The sequence below is a fragment of the Brachypodium distachyon genome, chromosome 1, assembly GCF_000005505.3.
Source record: "Brachypodium distachyon strain Bd21 chromosome 1, Brachypodium_distachyon_v3.0, whole genome shotgun sequence".
NCBI classification, from domain to species: domain Eukaryota; kingdom Viridiplantae; phylum Streptophyta; class Magnoliopsida; order Poales; family Poaceae; genus Brachypodium; species Brachypodium distachyon.
In genome coordinates, this window is record NC_016131.3 from 45,278,545 (window position 1) to 45,291,818 (window position 13,274).

The 13,274-nt window shown below is 44.8% G+C and overlaps 1 protein-coding gene across 3 annotated transcripts; it reads right to left on the reverse strand.

The window, feature by feature from the left end:
* Window positions 1-2,320: 2,320 nt before the first annotated feature.
* On the reverse strand, window positions 2,321-9,262 carry LOC100838160 (auxin response factor 16). 3 transcript variants are annotated; one of them, XM_014897658.2, is made up of 14 exons: window positions 8,666-9,262; window positions 8,283-8,395; window positions 8,098-8,193; window positions 7,936-7,992; window positions 7,707-7,862; window positions 7,520-7,604; window positions 6,888-6,978; window positions 6,642-6,806; window positions 6,357-6,552; window positions 5,995-6,133; window positions 3,830-5,538; window positions 2,974-3,164; window positions 2,746-2,894; window positions 2,321-2,606 (listed from the first exon to the last, which is right to left on the reverse strand). In XM_014897658.2, the coding sequence occupies exons 1-13, from the start codon at window positions 8,709-8,711 to the stop codon at window positions 2,747-2,749; spliced, it is 3,192 nt and encodes a 1,063-aa protein (XP_014753144.1). In that variant the 5' UTR covers window positions 8,712-9,262; the 3' UTR covers window positions 2,321-2,606; window position 2,746. The 3 variants fall into 3 exon arrangements, with proteins under 3 accessions (XP_014753144.1, XP_003564148.1, XP_010227907.1); XM_003564100.4 differs by having other exon boundaries at window positions 2,321-2,894; XM_010229605.3 differs by lacking the exons at window positions 7,936-7,992; window positions 8,098-8,193; window positions 8,283-8,395; window positions 8,666-9,262 and having other exon boundaries at window positions 2,321-2,894; window positions 7,520-7,621; window positions 7,707-7,844.
* Window positions 9,263-13,274: the final 4,012 nt, after the last annotated feature.

Consider the following 13,274-nt stretch of genomic DNA (forward strand, 5'->3'; position numbering starts at 1 on the left):
ACACATAGCTTAAAATGGGCTTCATTTCACAGGCCATCAGATTTCCTGTTGGTGCAAAAAAGCTTCGGTTGAGAGGCTTCCCGAGCTTCTCGCCCACCCCGCCGATTCCCACCTAACCGGTACCCCTGAAGTTCATCGAAATAACACACAAACTGCCATCTGGTATACAATTGGAAACCCTTCACGTTTTTCCCCTCACCTGAACAAATCGACCGCCGCCTCCTCCCCTGTTCTTTCCTTTCGCGTGGCCATGGAAGGGGCGGCTAGGGTTTCTGCAGCACATATATAAATTTAGATATTTGTAATGACACATGTGATCAGAAGACTGGAAAAGGAGAAACCAACACAAACAGCCTCACATCTTTTACGTCGTATGTGACGACGACACCAGGAATAACATAAAACCCGGCAGTACCATACATCAGTACCAAACAACCCATGAGTGATAGGATTTGATTACGACGAAAATTCCATTATGATTTCATGAATTTGTCTATAAAACGTAATTTACCGTAAGATATAAGAAATTGAGAATAATGTTGTATTATATTACCTGAATTTATTTTATTTTTTCCAATTACTAAAAAAGAAAATAGAGAAAAAGAAAGATAGCTACAAAGTTAGAGATTTGTGTAGGGTATTCTTCCGGGGAATCAAATATTGTTTATGGATTTTTGCAATAAAATTATGTGGAGCCATATGTAGGTTTTATCGTTCTCACTGTTATGATTAAAGTATGAATCCCGCAACGAACATTTAGATTATATTGGTTTAAATTTGTTTAATATCGGTTTAAATTTTCGCAATATTATTGATTAATATTGGTTTAAAAAAAATTTAAATCATGTGGGGCCATGAATTTTTGTTATATTATTAATTAATATTCGCAATAAAATCATGTGGGGTCATGGATTTTTGCAATATTATTGATTAATATTGGTTTAAACTTGTACTCCCTCTAATCCATAGCAAGTGTCTTTGATTTAGTACAACATTGTACTAAATTAATAGAAAATCCAAGACACTTATTATGAATCGAAGGGAGTAGTTTTTATTTCAAGTTACGATTTTGAATTTTATGTTATTTCCATTCTATTATATTGATGCTTTATTACATTGCCTTTCATCATACAATTCATCACAATTCCTGAAAAGGGCAAACTTGGTCATAAACCATGCAAGGGCTTTTGAGGATTTCAATCTTCAGATTTTTTTTCTCTTTGTGTAAAATTCGTTTCATATGAATAGAGATGCTACATCCCAATCCTCTACTTTTCATATTTCTATGATTTCAAAATTCTGTGAACCGAATAAGCCCCAAGAGTATGAAATGTCACTCCAAATCTACAAAACCAGGCTATAAACAACCCAAACTGGAGAAACAACCAACGGTCGAATTACCCACAAATTACTCGAAACCTTGGTCCAATCCAGCATCCAAAAAGACAAATATAGACCTGCCTTTTTTTCAATCTCCAAAGTGCAAGTGGGTTGCGTCCACTACCAAATTCAGTTACCGGTACTAGAGCTATAGAAAAGCACACACCATTTTATCCGTGAAGCCTCGTTTCCGCTGGTCCGCATCTCACTGTATTATTCTACCCTGATTTTTACAAACAAAAAAACCCGGTTCCATAGATTTGGAACAAAATTATGGTGTTTAATTTTGTGAGCACCCCTAGCATGGCTTCCCCCGAGACATGTCGACCTTAGACTTTGTATTCCTTCTGTTCTGAAATATAAAAAGTCATACTCCCTCCGTTCCGAATTAACTGAAGAATATACAAATCCACATCAGTTATTTCGGGACAGAGGAAGTATTTTTGTTCCAAGTCAAATTTCTTAAATTTTGATCGAGTTTATTGAAAAATATACAAACATTTTTACTCCAAATTATTTTTATTAAGTTTATCATGATATATATATTCATAGTATGTTTATTTATATTCTAGATGTTAACATTTCTTATATACTCGTTCAAATTTAAAAAAGTTCGACTTAGAACAAAATAGAACTTCTTACGTTTAAGAACAAAGGTGGTATCCGTTAAGACCACCTTAGCATGGCAATCTCCCAGACATCCTGACCCTAGACGACATATTGAGTGAATGCAACTGTGATGTATCTGGTAGGCTCGTACCATGTACTCCCTCCGTCCTGAAATAACTAACGCAAATTTGTATAAGAATAGTTATTTCAGGACAGAGGGAGTACTTTATTTGGTGGCTTGTATCTAAACTAGATATGGTTATCTCCTACTTCCACTTGACAGAACAAAACACCAATGCAATATTGCAGACTCATCTACTCTGCACAAAACTAATCAACAAAACACCAATGCAGAACAAATAAACAAATTTTCTGTTGCCACAATACAACTTTTTTACTTCAGTAGTAGAACTAACTTTGGGAGGTACAGAAACGGCACATATATACAGTCAGATAGTTGAACAACTCATCTAATTACAATGACTGGAATCCAGTATAAAGGGGTAGCTAATGAAATTCGAAGCAATTTTGTGTGCCAGGAAAGAAATTAAAGTTACCCAATTTTGGTGGGAAACAAGACGTCAAGAGCTCCCAAATAAGGCGCCACTGGACATCTTCTGCCAAAAGTATTTTGATCAATTGTGTTAGTGAGTTGGCTCTAGGTCTAACCTCAGAACAACACTAGGTGTGTATTGGATCCTTAAATCTCTCACTATCCTTTTATCAATGGTAAGAAACAGATTGTTTGGTATTTACATTAGGAACCCCTCCATGCATTTGCATCATCAGAAGCACTACAGGCTTGTGTTTGGGAAGGAATACCACCAAGGTCGCCATCCAAACTCATTTGTTGTACTTCAACAGATGATAATATTTTGATGCTCTTCACACAACTCACAAATTCCCTGCAGACAAAGTTTTCCAAATCATGAGGAAGAGTTGCAGCCAATACTGGGTCTGCAATAATGGAAGGGAAGAACTTACTCCCAGGGGTCGTCCCCAACAAGGAGGATGTCATTCTCATGATCAACATAGACTAGCTTCCAGTCCATTCTATAGGGATCTTCAAGCTGCCCTTGAATACCAAACATGCATGCAAGATCATGCCGAAGTTCATCATAGTTTCGATACCGTGTGATATCGATTGATCTCCCCACAGATCCACGCTTTTGAACCTTCCAATAGAGATTGTTTGGCACATAATTAATACTACTTGTAAACAGTGAGAAGTTTTTTTGGTTTCAAACTCCCATTAAGAACAACTCAGGGGTAAATACTGATCAAAAAGATACTTGGATTCTAAGGTTATGAGTTTGGCACAAATAAGTTTTTGGAACAAGACATAAGGAACCAATGATATTGTTTAGTCCTAGAGAAACCTGAATAACTCATGGGCAAAATAGACATGGAGAGGGAGAAAATATCACAACCAACAACTTGCATTGAGCACTTCAAATTTGCATTATCAGTCTGTACCAAACATGGCGGCAATTGACCAGTGAGACTTTTGGCTACATGACACATTGTCCTTATTCAAAGAACTTTCTATACACACATGCTAAAAATAGTTATTCCAATAGTTTCTACAGCATTTGCAAACCGATTGATGAAACAGACTGCCATATCCAACAAAATGAATACTACAAACAAAAACTTCAAGTGTTTCTAACTATAATCCTCTAAGCAAGAATCAAGTATAACTTCTTCAAGTTGAGAAGCAGGTAAGATCACATGTACAGCGTGCACTAAATGTACGTCTCAAAGTAGGGGCCTTCACAATTTTGGGAGTGTGCATGTAGGTATCCATAATAAAGAAATTATTAGAGCAAATGGTACCAACCTTAGTGAAAGTTCTCATCCGCTGTGTTTGATTATTCCACAATCCTTGGCTTGGCATTCCACCATCATTAACAGCCATGTCACCTGAACATCCAGGCTTGAACGACATGTCAGCCACACCAAAGGACTGGGAACTGAATGCAGCAGAGGATAGCTCATTCTCAACCTCCCTGTGATCCCTTTGTCCAGAAGGCAGATCGCAAATACCCTTTCCTGAAGCCATCCCTCTTGACAATAGGGCATCTGGCATTAATGAATCCACATTTTCCGCGATAAGAAAGTTATCTCTTGGATCAACTTGAGCATTGCTATCCAAACAAACTGGAGGAAAGGAAAAGCCTTCTCGAGGACTCTCATCTAAACAAAAGGAGGTGGCAGATGATGCATCAAGTTGATCTGAAACTGGGTATCGATTGGGCACAGGGATCGTTTCTTTGCTACCCTGCCTATCATTCTTGTTTCGGTTATCTGACTTGCTTTGGATTTCCTGAAGTAAGTTGTCAATATGTGGTGATGTTGTCATTTCAGTTAAATTCCTGCTACTATGGTGTGTTTTACTCAACGAATTCATTGGAGAAATACGGCCAGCAGATGGAGCAGTTGAGCTTGATGGATCCTCACTCTCAGCAAGTGCTGATTGAGACCTCACAAGCTGCTGGGGCGTCAGAGATCCTGTCATATGTTTTGAAGGTGTTTGCTGAGATTGCTTGAACTGACCCAAAACATCACTACCGCCTAACTGATGTTGCAAAATTTGTTGCTGAAGAAATTCCTGGTTTTTCTGAGATAATTGTTGAATCAACTGGGACTGATGTTGTGGGTTCAGCTGAGAGAGCATATTTTGCTGTTGAATCTTTTGAAGCAGCTGCAGCTGCATTTCTGGTTGTGATAGTTGTTGTAATTGCTGTTGCTGACTCTGTATAAGGGCCTGCTGATATTCTGCTGCTTGCTGGACCTGCGGTGTCTGAGTCAGAGCTGGTTGTTGCAAAGCACCCGCAGTTTGTAAACCTGGAAATCCTGGGCGCTGGGTAGGTGACTTGGGCAAACCCAACTGTTGTAGCTGAGATGAAGATGGCTGGAAGATCTGGCTCAACAGTTGTGCCTGTGAAACAGCCTGCCCACCTTGAGGCTGTTGTTCTCTCAGCTTGTGCTGCTCCATTGCCTCAGCAGTTCTTAACTGTTGCTGTGGCTGTGACTGCTGTCGTTGGAGATGTTCTTGCTGCTGCTGTGACTGTGACTGCTGTCGTTGGAGATGTTCTTGTTGCTGCTGGAGATGAATGGCATTCTGCTGCAGTAACTGGGCTTGCTGTTGCTGTAGAGCCATAGAACTTTGTTGCGATGGCTGGACCTGCTGCTGTTGTGATAGCTGGTGAGGCTGCTGTTGATGTTGAGCCATTACAGAGTGATCTATTTTTGAACCAACCTGAAAGTTAGGTAAACCAATATTTTGGCCTTGTATATTCAATCTTCTGGTTGGGTCTTCATTGCCAGTGCCCATCCCATCCTGCAAAGCCAATGCACTGGAGGTCAAGTATGGCGACTGCACGGCTGGGGCACTGGTTGGTAGCATCTGAGGATTCTGCTGCATAGCCATCCATTGGACTAGGCTCAGGCCTGGAAACAATTGGCTTTGGACATCTTTCAGGGCAAAGTCGTCTGCAAGCCATGGCATGGCTCTTTTGAAAGCACTCTCAACCTCATTTTCATCATCTGCAGGTTTTATAAAGTTCAGAAGTTATAGAAAAACTGTATTTTTGGAAAATTCCTTGAAACTTGATCAAATGTTAACTTCGAGACATGAGTACTTCAGACTTTTTATTGATCACATGTTTAAATGTTTAATACAAGCAAGAGACAAAAATATCTAGGAAAATAACTTTCTATGTTTATTCATTTATATTTACGATCCAATCCATATTTGCTGGCTTCATGCAGTTAATTTATGACAAGTTTATACACATTCAAGAAGGAGCCACATTTAGGAAAATACCATTGCATGTTCATAAAAAATAAGTCTGCAATGTCCTTACTACCAGTTTTGTGCATCGCTAGATGCAGAGGCCAGGGTATTCCCCTTTTCGTGATTTTTTTTGCATGATTTCCTAATCCACACTAGTACACTAACGAGTACCATACATATAGAATTTGATAAGCAGAAATTTGTACCTGGCATTCCTGGCTGCTTAGGGAGTTTTGGCCTGAAAAACGGCGGTGGACATATATAAAAAGGTGTGGCAACTGGTTCAATCTCCCATATTGAAACACGTGTGCGCCTCTCAGAGGCAGTTGATTCATCCCAGCCAACCTATCTTGGCAAAAGGAGATAAAATCAGATTGAGCTTATCTAAATACTATTTCCATTTTGTGTCAGATCGATCTTATCTATAATATTTGTTCAGTTTCAGGGTTGGCTTGTGTAAATGTAAGTTCAATAATTGATGGAGAAATTTTCTTGCTAAAGACAGCTGAACTATATGGACATGACAGCGCTATATAGAATTTAAAAGCGAGAGAGACTAGTGGCACACCTGAAGGTTTCGCCAATGAGAATTCTTCCACCGCACTGGATCCAAGTCGCCAATACCTGTGATTGTGCCCATATACCTTCGGACCCCTGAATCCTCAGTCTCAAACAGCATTCTGAACCGCATTCCAAGAGAAACTTGTGTATACAGCGCCTTGTTATATTTTGCCAAAGGAATGACAAATTCTGATGGGCTTGCCCTATCCAGAACAACATTCACAATGTTATGAGTTTTTATTGTGCTGGATGCAGAGAGTGCATGTGGGCAATCAAGTAAGAACTGCACTACCTTGGATTGTAGAAAATAGTAAATGGACTACTATTTGCAGCAGCATGGGCTGCTGCTGCTAGAATCCCAATGTGCATGCTGTCACTCGATAAAACTGATGATGATAGTGCTGGTTGGGGTCTGGTGGAACGGCGTATGCCTAAGAGAAGCTGAGATTTCTCGTCCCTGTTAAAGTAGTGTAGGATTAATGTTTATGGTAATCTATATAAATTAAGGCCCTCTAATGTCTGAATTTCATTGTGCTACCTTATAAACAGAACTGAATCACCAGCTAAAAGCCTTTTTGTACTGACAAAGACACTCCAGCCAGTTGTCAAAAGGTGCCTCTTCGGTTGACCTGCATGTGCATGTGCAGGGAAAGTAGAAGAATAAGTACATAATGTTGTTGATTGACGAGACACAGTGTCCCAGTACAAAGAGTTCCTTAAGAGTTCCAATAAAAAGAATGGACGCTAATAGCGAATCCGGCCAAAATGCGAATAGGTGAAACTGCAATGAAAACCAACATAAAAATAATTATCTTAGGACGTGTAGTGGAGGGCAGGACATGTTTTTTCCCTGTAAAAAAAGATCAACTTGCCTGTGTTTGCATGATAAAAAGAAGACAATTTGTTAACACTGTTTCAGCAAATATTTGCCCTTCTCATAATCAGAAATGCAATCTTGAAACTTGCACAAATGTAAGCTCTGTGAAATCTGAGACTTTTTAACTCTTAGTTCTGTGAAAATGTGAACTTTCACGGAATGAAAATTTCCACCTGATATTCTACCCACTAACATAAAATGGCTCCACACAAAAAATCATGACAGCGAACCATGCCTGCAGATCAACTCATATTCCAATATAACAAAATTGTGCATAAATATAATTAACATACCTCGAAAAATGTGCCGGAATTTCCATGAGATGTCATGAAGATCCTTGGCCATGAGCTCTTGGGCAGGTGGTTGCATCGCAAAGTCCTATCGAACATGTTACCCTGGTAAGGCAGTTATTTACTGAATCTGATAAATTCATAATTTCATCTTAGACTATTGCAAGGTTTGCTAAGGAACTCTGCATACTAGTGGTGGAAATATCTTCTCCGCTGCACGACGTGGCACCGAGAATCCACCATGAGTACTTGTGTCGCTCGCTGTCAGCGTCTTGCAGAAGAACTCCATTGGCTGCTTGTTTTGCTTCAGACCCAGTTCAGATGCCAGCATAGCGTCCCGATCATACTGACATATGCAGAAATGTTATTACATTTGAATTAAGATAAATAGCACCAGAATTAAAAGTCAGCTTACATACTTTGCTAACAGGCTGAAGTGTCATTTGAGCATAAACTTCATCAGTTTCAGAATCTGCCTGTGCAGACAAAAAAATTGTGTGTGCCCAATCAGTAAAGCAGAAAAAAAGAAGTAGAATGGGTACAACTACAGTACAGAAGGGGATAAACAAAAATCCACACACATGTAAGGTGAGACTTAGAAGCTTGCAGATCAGCTTAGAAGGAAGAGACGGGTAATTCGGGATGACGTCAACCTCCTTGTTCATCGAAGCAGCAACCTGCCCAGGAAGTACCCGAAAAAAGAGAAACTTTCAGAAACTAGTCATGATTTGGCACATTTCCTACAGTTAACAGAAAAATTATGCACCTGTTCGCTGTGGCCCTGTGGGAAGTAGACGACAAGGCTTCCCACCGGTGGCATCGCCACCAGAGGCCCAGCACAAGCATGCCACAGCTCCGAGTTGATGGCTTTCTTCTCCCCTGTTCCGCAAAACGCGCGCCCAGTTATTACAGTGCATCCATCAGACGCTGCTACAGCGTACATAGGAGTACATAATATTCATAGAAAGGCCATGCAAAAGATTTTCGCTGGAATTGGCTGCAACCGACCGCTACAACGAACTCTGAATGCACGGTACAGCAACGTCAATGGCCATAAATGAAGTTAGCATTTAGCAAATGCTTAAGCCTGAATCCGTGAGCAATTTTTCCGTAAGCTAAGCAAGCGTGAGCAACGAAGAAGAATCTCACCCTCCGGCGGGCCGGGCGAGACGCCGGCCGATCCTTGGTCCTTCATCCCGGCGAGATCCCGATCCAAATCTCGCCTCCGGATTCGCGAATATCCACCTCCCTTTTGTCGCTCCTCCAACCTTTTATCGACTAGTAGTAGTATCCAGTAGGAAGGCTCCCTCGCCTTTCCTGTACTAAAGTAAGCGGCACGAGGCGGAGGCGGCGGCGAGTATAAAATCCCTGATCAGGGGAGCAGCAGCAGCAGCGAGGCGTGCGCACCCGTAAGCGAGCTAGGCGCAGCGAAGCCGGGTCGCCACTCGCCCGTGGCCGTTCCGGCGCGCGACGACAATAGCTCGCCCGCGGCGCCTCCGCTCATCAAGCGCGCGCCGCTCCTGGACGCTGCTGCTTAGCGTCCGCCGTCCCACGACCGCGTCCGTCGTCCCGGCGGCCGGGCCGGCGAGGCGGCGACGCGCTTGGAATCAAGTCGGGGCGCTGGGAAAAGGGAAAAGCAACGGAGGGTGGTGGGGCGGGATGCTGCTGGCCTGCTGCTGCTTGGGGACGGGACAGTTGGGGGGAGGAAGCGAGCCACGAGCGGAGATGGTCCGAGGGGGGAGATTGAGGAGGGAGACAAGGTGGGTTTAAAAAATGGGGGGGGGGGGGGGGGGGGGCGGGGGCCGCGGCGTGGTGGGGGTGCTGGCTGCTGGCGCTCTGCCGCGGGAGGAGCAGGAGTAAGAAAAAAAGTGGCCGCGGCAAGGGCGACGCGGGGGCGGGGGACGCGCTGTGCCGGTAGCGGCGGAAGGCGACGGGTCTGGGGCTGTTTGTTTGTCGGTTTGCTCGTTTGGGCACTGCGAGACGCGATGGGCGGCGCGCGGCTTCGGGGGCTGGCGCGACGCGGTCCGTGTGTTCTCGGGGGAAGAAGGGGTGGTGGCGTGGTGATTTGGCCGGTGACGACGGGAGCGTGCGAGGGCGAGAAGCTACGCCCTGCCAAGTGCCGGTGCACGACGGAAGCGTGAAGCATGCGTGCCGCAAGTTGGTTTGCGTTGGCCTGGCCCTGCATGTAACATGGACGGGGGGCGAGGGTGAGACCGTCATCTTCAGAGTCCTGACCAGTCCTAGTACCATTTGCAGTTAACTTAACTCCGTAGTCCAGTAGGATAAGGTTAGTTAGTTAGTACGCACTGCTTGGAATGGTATTGATCTCAGGCAAGTCCTGGGTGCTCGCTGCTCAGACTGGTTCAGCCGTGAGACGGGTAATTAAACCGTTAGCTTCCGCTAATGGCGAGGCAGTGCTACACTGAACTAGAGGAGAGAAAAGAGGAGATCTCTCTCTGTTTCTGGATGTGCGGCCGTGAGATCCGGACCCGGGAAACGGACGGCACGCTTTCCTTCCCTCCCTCCCCGTGCAGGCGTGTCAACCAACCCGGCCAGCCCAGGGACGCGCCTTGGAACCCGCCCGGCCCCCGTGCAAGCGCAGCTGCGCCTGCGCGGCCAAGGCGCCCCAAGTCAACCACGGCCTCTCGCACGCGAGCGCCAGCCCCCACCTGTCATCTATTCTTCCCGCGGGACGCATGGCGGCTCCCGTCCCGGGCGGGCGGCCTCGCGGGGCCGGAGAGTAGTACAACGCAAGTGACGCGACGGCGCATCGGAGTTCGGCCCGTCGATCGATCGGCTACGCGACGCGCGCGCATCGCGGGGCCGGGTCACGCGCAGCAGAAGCAGTAGCCGATCCTCCTCGTGCACGCGTGGGGAGCGTGCGAGAGATGCTTCGGCCAAGTACCGATGCCCAGCTTCTTGCCCTCTTGGGAACAGGAGAACTCCTTTCCGTGGTGGGGGTAAACCGTGGTTGTCACGTTTCCCTGTAACCGGATCGATCCACAAACGGACCTACACGCACGAGCACTCCAGTACGTTTCACGCTTCGACTTGCTTTGGTAATCGATCCACTTGTGGCAAACTGGCAACCGTGCATGCCAAACTGATGTTTCGGCCCCATGCATGCTGCTCTATGTACTTGGTTGATTCTGGATCCTGTGGCCTAATACGTGTGTTGACAGAAAGTTTACTCCTCGGAACGGCATGGTGCAAAACGCGGTACTCCTGCTTGAGTGCTTGTGACAGGAGAAAAATGTCAAACACCCAGACCTGGCCCGTACATGCTCCACCTTCACCTTGACTTAATTTGTTTCAACTCCTCAGCGTTGAGCTCAAAGCATGTGGAGAAGATCAATCATTAACTGGCCACGTACAGAATTAATGAATCTCTCTTAGCTTCCTCCAATTAATAAGCATCTTCTCACATGGCAAGCTCAAGCCGACCCCTAGCTAGCTGGAGAACTGATCGAGATGAGGCCGGAGAGCTAGACACGCAGTTACTGGCATATCTTACTCCAAACACCACTAATCGTCGTCTAATGGTAGTGGAAGGCCAATTACGGATGGTGCCTCCTAACCCCGCCCATGGGGCCGACAAACCGATCGTACATATACGTACGAACATGATCGCAATGATACCTACACATTGCAGACTACTGCTAGCTACTCTGTCGAGCTAGCTCCGTTGGATTAACTAATTAATCTTGTCGTCTCAAGGAACTAACCCGACAGGCATGCAACACCATGCATCGACAATAACTACCCCACAAAATCCACCCCTGTAGTGGAATCCACGTACAACTGAAAGGTCCTTTGTCGAGGATGCTCGGTTGTTGTTTTCCTGTACACATGCATGAACGATGATTCAACTTAAAAGACCGATCCTAGCTAATTAGAGAAATTTTACAGTACCTCGGTGCTCCAAAAACTTGTTGTTTTCCTGTACACGTGCATGGAAGGATGACTCAACTTAAAAGACCGATCCTAGCTAATTAGAGGAATTTTACGTACTCCAAAAACTTATAACGGAGTACCGAGCAAATCTCACCGTCCATAATAAAGGGCAAATTAAACATTTTTCGAAGGTTAATCCAGGAAAAATAAAAACGCCAATTTGGGCCGGCCCAGTCGAGTGACGGCGGCAATCCCTCCTGATCCGGATTGATTCGATTGGAGGAACCCCAATCGAGCGGCGGCGGAGCATCGTTGATGCGTTGAATGAATCATCAAGTGATTAATTAGATTAATTAGCAGCCCTTTGGAAAGAACATGCATGAATCACTTGGAGAGTTGGAGGGACCCGATCTAGATAATTAAGATGCATGAATCACTTGGACCGTCAAGTGATTAATCAACAAGCCTTTAGGAGAGAAGGAGAGAGAGATAAATCCATTCATCGAAAGCCATGTGCGTGCATGAATCAACTGCAGTAGCGGCATCTCCATCTTCGTCCTCTGTCCGGCGCGGCGATCTGATCGAGCGGCAGGCGGTGGCTTCGTCCGATCGACCGCGCCCTAATCGCGGCGTGGCGGCCTCTTCTGCTCCACCAGTGGGGCAACATCTCCATCTGTTTTTTTTTCAATTGCAACGCAAGAACCCGTTTTTACGCACACGGAAAAGCACTAGCCTCCTCACGCAATTACGATTTTGCCCTCCGATTCATGGTACTCCAACATTTTTTGCACAGGTACTCCGTGAGATTAAATATGGAGTACCAGATAATACTGGCCACCGGATCAAGACGAATGGACGGTCCATATTAAATCTGAGCTACCGTAAAAGAGCTCACTAATTAAGCTATTAGCTAGGCACATGCTAGGATTCCCACTTTTGATCTATCGATCTCTCTACGCACGTCCGAGGATTTCCTACACATGCAATGCAAATATGCAATGCATGACCACTATAACTCTGTACACTACGGTGAAGATTAGATATTAATCATATGATTGGTTAATTCTGAGAGCAACTATGGTCAAGCCAGCGTGTGCATGCATGCATCTGGGCTTGGACGAGCTGGTCCTGGTCTGGTGGCTGTAGAGCCCGGACCCGGCAAGGCATGTGCGGGAAGCAGGGCCCAGGGGAGGAGCTCCCAACGCACGCGTACTGTGCTCGCTCGCGCCAGTAGACGCCATGTGCATGTACGTGCGTATGCGTTGGTTTCGCCGTTCAAACTCGCGCTTACAGCTGACGGGTTCGCATAATCAACGCCTGATTGGCTGCCTAACTCAGTCGGGGCCTGTCCTTTTTAGTTTCAGCTTATCGAAAAATGGGTTTAACTTCTCTACCTATAGAAACTGTGGTGGGGAAAATCCACAGAGAAACTCCGATCCAATTCTTTTTAGCTTTTCGCATGTGTGAGTTGTATATTGAAATGTCTGTTATACCCTTGTCTAAACTTTTATCCTTATTTTATCAATTTGCCACACATATACACAAGCGTCATGTAAAATTGACATATTATGTTACTGTTATTTTTATATTCTCTAAGAATAAGATAATTCTGTCCATTTGGTGAAACTGGTATGACATTCAACAACACATACAAATATTCTACGTAGAGCTACATACATGCAAGTGCAATCAATCTGCGAAAAATGAATTAGTTCATCGGGCATCACGTGTTTACTACTCCCTTTGTATCGAAATTATTGTCGCAGCTACTTCACAAACATCGTTTTACAAAAACGTCCTCAGATTTACAATAATTCCAAGTCGTCGCACCCCCTTGTCGCGTCGCCGCTGCCGGATCCGGGCT

Excerpts from the sequence above, each read along its gene's own strand:
- LOC100838160 (XM_014897658.2), bottom strand. The coding sequence starts at position 8,711 with ATGAAGGACCAAGGATCGGCCGGCGTCTCGCCCGGCCCGCCGGAGG. Across the intron at positions 8,194-8,282 it reads CACAGGGCCACAGCGAACAG|GTTGCTGCTTCGATGAACAA; the intron begins GTGCATAATTTT and ends CTTCCTGGGCAG. Across the intron at positions 6,979-7,519 it reads ATTCCGGCACATTTTTCGAG|GTCAACCGAAGAGGCACCTT; the intron begins GTATGTTAATTA and ends ATGCACATGCAG.